General features: G+C 38.4%; 1 protein-coding gene across 2 annotated transcripts in view; it reads left to right on the top strand.

The window, feature by feature from the left end:
• atoh8 (atonal bHLH transcription factor 8) overlaps window positions 1-2798 on the top strand; it is a 17731-nt gene extending 14933 nt beyond the window's left edge. For both annotated transcript variants that reach the window (XM_014030969.1, XM_014030970.1), the window contains one exon: window positions 835-2798. In XM_014030969.1, the coding sequence (XP_013886423.1) occupies window positions 835-840 (6 nt within the window). In that variant the 3' untranslated portion in view covers window positions 841-2798. The remainder of the gene's footprint in view (window positions 1-834) is intronic.
• Window positions 2799-8385: the final 5587 nt, after the last annotated feature.

The following is an 8385-nucleotide window of genomic DNA, read 5'->3' on the forward strand; positions in this document are numbered from 1 at the left end:
CACTTGGGTTGTTACCAACATCTGGTGAAAATTTCATGTCATTAGCACCTCTAGTAATATATTTACTGAGAAAAATGGTGACGTGTTCAATACTTATTTTTCCCGCTGTAATGTGTAAAATGGAGCACAAGGGTTGATTGTGAGCTTTTGAAAATATGTTTCCACTGGAGTCTGTAAGTGAGTTAGAGACAATTACTGGTAGCTGACGTCCAGGTGTCACTAATAAATCAGTGCTGAGTAGGTCAGGCAAATTCTGCAGTCTTCAAACTACGAGAGAGGACAAAGAAGAAATTCTCCAACAGGGAAAATCACTGTCATCATGGTCACATCACCACCCTGCAAAAATGCTGATGAAAGGCAGAAAGTTACATGATCAGTCACTTGTTTAAGAGTTAAAATAATAATGCTGTATTCTAAATTAAAACAAGCCAGATGAAAAAAAACAGCTACATAGCAGACAGGTGTCGGCCATATGTGGTGTCAAGATGGCACTGCTGGCATGACAGCTTGTTAGATCCTGGTGGGCTTCTACATTTTAGTTTGTGTGAGTGCTCCTTGCAAAACATGACACAGGTCTGGCAATGATTGCATTGTTTTTAAGATGGTATGCCACAATCTGCCAATACTACAACTGGCCCGGTTGTGGTGCTGGCCCATTCATGGACTATATCTAAAGGGCAGTGTATTCTGGTAATGTTATTCAGTAGCTGTACTGTCTAAAGTTTAAATGTAGAGTCCTATAATATAATATAATATTCAAATCATGAACTGTTATCGTGGCCCACAGTTCATTTTTTAATTTTCCATTTTAATTTATGTGTGTTTGGTTTTCAGGAATGAAGTTCAAGCAGCGACAGCAGTTGAAAAGAAGACTGGGAAAATAAGTGACAAGATGAAAGACACGGCAAAGAAAAAGAAGATGGCAGATGAAGAACTTGACTCAAGAGCTGTTCCGTGAAAGTAGAGTTCAGAAAACCAAGATAAGAAAAGAAAGCAAAATTTTGCGATGCCTTGTCAGAGCATTCTGGCCTAACTGTTTTTGTTTTTGTGTTGTTTCATTTTGTTTTTTGTTTTTAATGAAAGCCAAGGCAGGATTAAAAAAGGAACCACATTCTTATTCATTCACTTTCCAGGGTTGTTGGGGATGAGTCCAGCAGTTAACAGACTGGGGTTGATGCATGTAGTGGTGTAGTGGTGAGACTATTGTGCATTGGTATACCCTCACTGCACGCACACACACACACATTAACATTACCTAAACTTAAATGAACTCAGTTAACCTAACGTGTGTGTCTTTAGAACCATGGAATGAAGCTGAAGTCCATGAGGAACACAAGGAGAACACACAAACTCCCCACAGAAAGGCCTAAACTGAGATACTAATCAGAGGATCTTCTTACAGGAAGGTTAACATGGGCAAATGAAGCCTTCTGAGACTTTCAACGTTTCTTTCTGACAATACAAAAAGATTAGAAGTTTCAACATTTATTGATAGTGATAATGTTAGTAATCTGTGTGGCTAAATTCTTGAGACAACAACAGAGATGAAAATCAAATTTTATTCCTGCAGCTATTGCAGCTTTTCATGCACAAGTCGGCCATAATAGAATTTGAGATCAGTGCTACTCAGAAATCTTCAAACCAGACAAAATATTGACTGCAGCCATCCGTAATATGCGTGCACAATTTTACATAAATTGCTAGGGGGTTTCCAAAAAACCTCCACTCTGAGACCTGGATTCAAAAAGCTTTGGAGTCAGAGAAAACAACAGCTGCTGTTATTATGTACCTGAAGGCCAAACTGCATCAGACATGCTACTGTTTCACTCAAAAAAGGCATTGTGTTACCTGGGTTTAAAAAGAAGCACGCATATTTGTTGTTAAATTTGAGATAAAATATATAAAAAAAAGAAAAGAATTGCAGAATTGTAAATGTTTTAACCCGTATTATAAACAGTACAAACTTGACAAAATTCCCAAATGTGCACAAAGTCTTTTCTAGAAGCTCACACACATACAGTTTGGCTGCTAGTTTTGAAAGTAATATTATATATAATTATGGTCATTTAATTTATAAAACCTCAGTCAGTAAATAGAACTTCAGAAATCTGTTGTTACAAGTCAAACATATGGTTTCAATCCAAAGCCTGGCATTCCTTGAAGGATTGCATCTCACCTGTCACCTTTCATGTCAGAGCATTAGACAAACATAAACTTATGTTGTCAAACCTTAAAAAAAACTTCAAGTACAACGTCACACAATATTACAAGACGTCACATTTAGTTTTTGTCTTGGATGGCTCTCAGATACAATAGGAATTCAGCTCAATATCTGAAAAATGTACTTAGTTAATTTTGTAGCTGTTCAGTTTTAGACATCCACTGATTATATCCAAAAGATTTATTGAAATCTATTCAGTGGTTCATGAAATATTTTGCTGACAGACAAATTGGTTTGACTCCATGAGTTAATACTAAATCTTTATGCAACAATCTTGTGCATTAAGTAGCACTTTGTGTGTTTATTGTGAAAGACTCTCAGTTTCAAACAATCAAAATGTTAGCACTATATCTGTAAAATGTATTGAATTATAGCTATTTTGTGTTTTATAAGTTGAGATGGATTTAACATGTCTTGAACTGAACTGGTTTGAAATATTGATCAGTTGTAGAGATAAAACCAATGACTTATTTTCCTGAACGTTTCATTGAAATTTGGTCAATGATTCATCAGATACAGATTTAGATTGGTTTGATTGGGACCCGTTTGTAAAGGAAATAAAAACACACAATGGTCACTGATAAGAACTTGAAACTGGCAAAAGTAATGGTGAGTAAAATTAAAAATAATTTGATCAAATAGACATTCTAAACTAAGGTGTGTCTGTAATTAGCACCACAGTTGTCTTCAATCTAGTCAGTCTGCCTATTTAAATGGGGGTGGCTGTGGCAGAGCGGTTAAGGCAGTCGTTCCTCTAATGTGAGAGTTGGCTATTCGATTTCCCACTTTTCTGTCATATGTCCAAGTGTCCCTGGGCAAGACCCTTGACCCCCACTGTCTTTGATGTGTGTCCCATCAGTGTATGAGTTTGATTTTAAATCTCATTAGTCTCTATAGATGGATTTACTTGTATTAGCTTTATAGAGAGATAATAGTGTGCTGTGTGAATGGGTAAATGAGGACACAGATTGTAGTGTGAAGCACTTAGAGTATTCTGGTTGGATAGAAAGGTGCTATATAAGTGTAGTCCATTTACCATTTAAAATAGTTGTCAAGTTCTGTTTGATATTATGTTGTATACCACACTGAACATGGACCACAGACAGTTTAAGACAGAGTAAAAAAAGTTAAATACATCTCCTCTGGACGGGTTCTTTTTGTTGAAAAAGCATTTAGTCTCTCCTCCAAGAAACGTCTCAACAATTACAGGTGAACTAAACCTTATAAGCAGCACCTCCACATGGTGGACAAACAAGTATAACAATGACAATCAAAACCATTAATTTACATGCAAAGGGGATCATCAGCCTAACAGTAAATAGTTAGGGTCCTGATTATCACCTATTGTTACCAGAGGGCTGAGTCATTCTTGCAATAACATAATTGTAGGAGGGGGACTACTGTGCACCGAGACCTCCTCCCCTATTTAAGGATGGACAGTTTCACTGCATAAAATGGCTTCTTTTACTCCTCTCTCAAACCAACATTCCTTTCTATCAAGGATGAGAACATCTTCATCCCTGAAAGAGTGACCGCTGGCCTGTAGATGAGTGTAAACTGCAGAGTACTGCTCTGTAGATGAGTGTAAACTGCAGAGTACTGCTCTGTAAATGAGTGTAAACTGCAGAGTCCTGGCCTGTAGATGAGTGTAAACTGTAGAGTCCTGGCCTGTAGATGAGTGTAAACTGCAGAGTACTGGCCTGATGATGAGTGTAAACTGCATACTGGTCTGTAGATGAATGTAAACTCCAGAGTACTGGTCTGTAGATGAGTGTAAACTGTAGAGTCCTGGCCTGTAGATGAGTGTAAACTGCAGAGTACTGGTCTGTAGATGAGTGTTAACTGCAGAGTACTGTCTGTAGATGAGTGTTAACTGCAGAGTACTGGTCTGTAGATGAGTGTTAACTGCAGAGTACTGGTCTATAGATGAGTGTAAACTGCAGAGTACTGGTCTGTAGATGAGTGTAAACTGCAGAGTACTGGTCTGTAGATGAGTGTAAACTGCAGAGTACTGGTCTGTAGATGAGTGTAAACTGCAGAGTACTGGTCTGTAGATGAGTGTAAACTGCAGAGTACTGGCCTGATGATGTGGCTCTTCTGTGCTGGCTCATCTTTTTGAGCAGTGGTTGCTTTGTTTCCCTCCTGACACTTAACAGCATACACAATATTACTCTGTTTTCGTTGGGGAACTGGATCTTTGGGGTGAACTAATCTTTGTCGTAATGTGTTTTGGGGTTTGAAAGGCACTGGGACGTCATGCTTAGAGAATAAACGTCTCAGATTTTCTGAAACTCCCGCCACATATGGAATGACGACTGGTCTGGTGTCTTCATATTCACCTGGTGGCTGGAGTCCTGTTTGTGTTTCTTGTCTGCATTGAGGATAATCCAGTTGGCAAATCCACACTGCTCTAGTACCTGTTTTGTGTGTGATTTCTCTTTCTCCCTGCCTCCTGGGTTTGTGGGGACACTGTCTGCTCTGTGGTACAGAGTCCCGTGGACCCCTAACTTGTGTTACAGTGGGTGATGGCAGTCAAACCACAAAAACTGGTCTATGTGGGTGGGTTTTTTCATGTTACATGCAGGTTGGCTTTCCTGGACTGTAACGTCTCAGATGGAGTCCGGTTGGAAACTGAATGTGTATCGCAAGCCCAACCACCCATCTATAATAATCACTTTTGCCTGTAAACTAACAGTTGTGATTGTCATTGTTAAACTTGTTTGAGGCACTGCTCATTAGACTGAGTTCACCTGTTACTCCTCACACAGAAGAAGCCTGTTGGAGGAGAGACAAAACAAATTTTCAACAAAGAAGAACCCGTCCAGAGGACCTAACTTTGTTAGTTTTCTACCTGGATTGTTGAGATTTATCAGGACATTAGAATAGAGTTGTCTCAGGTGCTCAGAAAGACAATAACAGTATTTACAAGTATGTTAAAGGTAAATGCTATGAGACCTTCTCCAATTAGCTTGTTCCTCCTCTGACTGCAGCCACACACATTATTCAGAGGTTTTAGATCCACAGGACTATGGCCAACCTGGGCATGAACGCAAGAGTTGTTGAAAAGACGATTATTAATAAAAAATCTCTGAGTACATCAGTGTCAGATAGCACCATTGGTCACTGTTTGAGCTAGAGTAGACTTAATGGAAAATTCCCAAGGAGAATACCAAATCTTAAAAAGTTAAACTGGAATTTCCCTAAATGCATCCTGAGAAGCCACAAAGCTTCTGGGAGAATTTCCTTTGGGCAGGTGAGACAAACCTTTAGCTTTAGTATCAAGTTCCATCAGCTTTATGTTCACAGACCCAAACTGAAACATAAAAAAACATCAAAACTGTAGCTGTAAAACATGGAGAAGACATGGAGTTAAATGTTCTTTTTGTTGAATCTGACACAGGGCATCTTGAATGTGTACAGGGTACAAGAACATTTTAAAACTATGAAGACATTCAAATTCTTAAGTGGTCAATGGCACCATTTTTAGTAAAGACCTTAGGCACATTATTAGTGCTCAGTTGGGGATCAGCTTCAGCTACTACTGCAACAGTTTGTAGCTTAAATTGGATTCTGTTCAAAGAGAAATAAGTTGAAGATGTACCTTCAATAATTACTTGTTGCAAGCTTTGTCGCAAGTACTTTTGACAAAACACTTCAGAACAGAGTATTTCTGCCTTAAAATCACCCAGATTCAACCAAACCCTGTAACAACTTTTAACAAACAAATTTTTACATCGTTGATTGTTTTATATGTGTGCTTTTACTGCAATTAATAGCACACAAGGTATATAAAAATAGGTATTTACAGTACAAATGAAGTTATAGGATTTATTGTCAAAACTGACTTTTTCTAATGATTTCACAATGTTTTGATTCACCGTTTAATGTACAGGAAAGAAAAGGAAAAAAAGAGAAAAGTAAGTGACCAGACTTTTACAAACAGAAGTCCACTTGCTTCGTTTTTTTATTTTTATTTTCTACATCCTGGATGAGTGAGAATATACTTTATACCAGCATATCTACTCTATAATACAGTTAAACAAATAAAATCATTTCCAGTTTGCATTGGATATGGTCACATGAAACTATTTTTAAACTGTAAGGATCTACATCAATATTTTTTAAATAGCCAAGTCATTTTTATAAACAAAATACTGTTTATTCATATACTTTCTACGAAATGTACTTCATGGCATATAAAATAAACACCGTTTGTCACCATCTAGTGGTTGTTGGTGTTTTCATTGCCGAGCTTTTGTTTTGACAGAGTACAATGTTACGTGTTGGAAAGAAATGTAAACCTGTACMTTGGTGGAACCAAGAGTGTTGTAAATCAACAGACAAATACATACAGGATTTAAACAACTAAAATGAACTCAACATGGAAAGCTTAATTAAGTGCAAAAAAACTTTTTGCTTGCACTTTTGGTCAAACCTCACCTCTTCAAAATGTTTGAAACATGATAAAAAATTCGTCAAAGCATTCCCAGATAGCAAAACATGAGTGAATTAATGTTGAAACATGGTTGCAGAAATACCAAATCCATGTTGAAGACATTTAAAATATACTCATTTGAATGGCGTTTATGGTAATAACCATAGATGATGGTTGAATCAACAGTGATATRCAGTAGTAYCAGTATGTGTAATACATCTAAGTAAACTGGCTCAGTTGGTAGAGCTGCTGCCTCTCACCAAGAAGGTTGCTGAATCAATTCCCAGCTCTGGACCTTTCTGGGTAGAGTTTGCATGTTCTCYCTGTGCATGTGTGGGTTTTCTCCTGGTACTCAGGTTTCCTCCCACAAACCATAAACATGCATGCTGGGCTAATTGGTGACTGAAATGACCCTAGGTGTGAGTGAGAGGGTGAAAGGTTGTTTGTCTGGTGATGGACTTGTGACCTGTCCAGGGTGTACTCTGCCCCTTTCACAGTGACTGCTGGATATGGGTCCCAGTCACCCCATGACCCTGAAATGAAGAAGCGGGTAAAAGATAATGGAATCTATGAAATGCATAAGTTTCACTTTTTGAACTAATAAAAAAATGAACTTTTTTACAATATTCTAGGTTTTGTCTTTTTTATTTGTTTTTTAAGTGAACTAGAATGGGCACTCTGAAAGTTAATTGCTAATCTGATATCTTAGGACAGGGACTACTGTCAGAGAGTATGGGCACAGAGGGACCTTTTGGACGGATGGTAACAGTGGGGTAAATGTGAAGGTGTGTGGTCCATAAAAAMCAAATATTATAGAGTGACATTAGAAAAATGTACAATAAATGTATAATCATTATGTCACAATAAAGACTATACAATAAACAAATATACATGAACATGTCTAAAGAGTTTACATTTTAAGGACTWCGCAAGATAAGACACAGACTCTAATGCCCCTTTTCCACTAAGGTCACTTGGTGTAGTGTCTGTACGGTTCGGAATGGTTCCAAGCCATTTCCATTAGAACCGATTCATAGAACCACCCCTTTTTTAGTACCTACTCATCTTGGTTCCAAGCAGTCCCAGTCGACACCAAAATGTCAGAGCACTGCTTGTCACTGATTGGCTAGGGGGTGGAGTCCCTGGTAGAGTCTGAACTGCCTTTATAACAACTGGAGGCGCCCCATTTTTTCAATTATTGCAGTGCGAATTCACATCAAGATTTAGACWGGCAGAACGGAAATCCACACAATGGTCCAATGCAGAGGTGCATGAGTTTTTGTGCTTGGTGGCAGAGGACAAGATCCAAAGCGAGCTGGATGGGTTGACTCGCAATGAGAAGGTATGTAAGGAGTTGTTGGAGCTGATGGCCACTCGTGGCTACAACAGAACCCCGAAGCAATGTCRGGACAAACTGAAAAAGTTGAAATGCGATTACCGCACGATTAAGGACCATAATGAAAGGAGCTGTTCCAATTGAAAGAACTGGAAGGGGTTTGATTTGATGGATGGGATTTACGTACATTGGCCAGCCAACAGTGGGAGGGAGAGTAGCCTGGATAACGCATCTGCACTTCTCGAGTCACTGGTGACCGATTGCGATGTGTTTTTTAACTTTAAGCATTAAAGTTACTGATCCCTTCGGTGGCGAGTTGTCTTTGAAGAAAGAATCCAAAAATATTGAAGTATTCAAATATTTTAATGTATGCTGATGATACTGTTCTTTTTT

The sequence above is a fragment of the Austrofundulus limnaeus genome, unplaced genomic scaffold, assembly GCF_001266775.1.
Source record: "Austrofundulus limnaeus strain Quisiro unplaced genomic scaffold, Austrofundulus_limnaeus-1.0 Scaffold1150, whole genome shotgun sequence".
In the NCBI taxonomy this organism is placed as follows: Eukaryota; Metazoa; Chordata; class Actinopteri; order Cyprinodontiformes; family Rivulidae; genus Austrofundulus; species Austrofundulus limnaeus.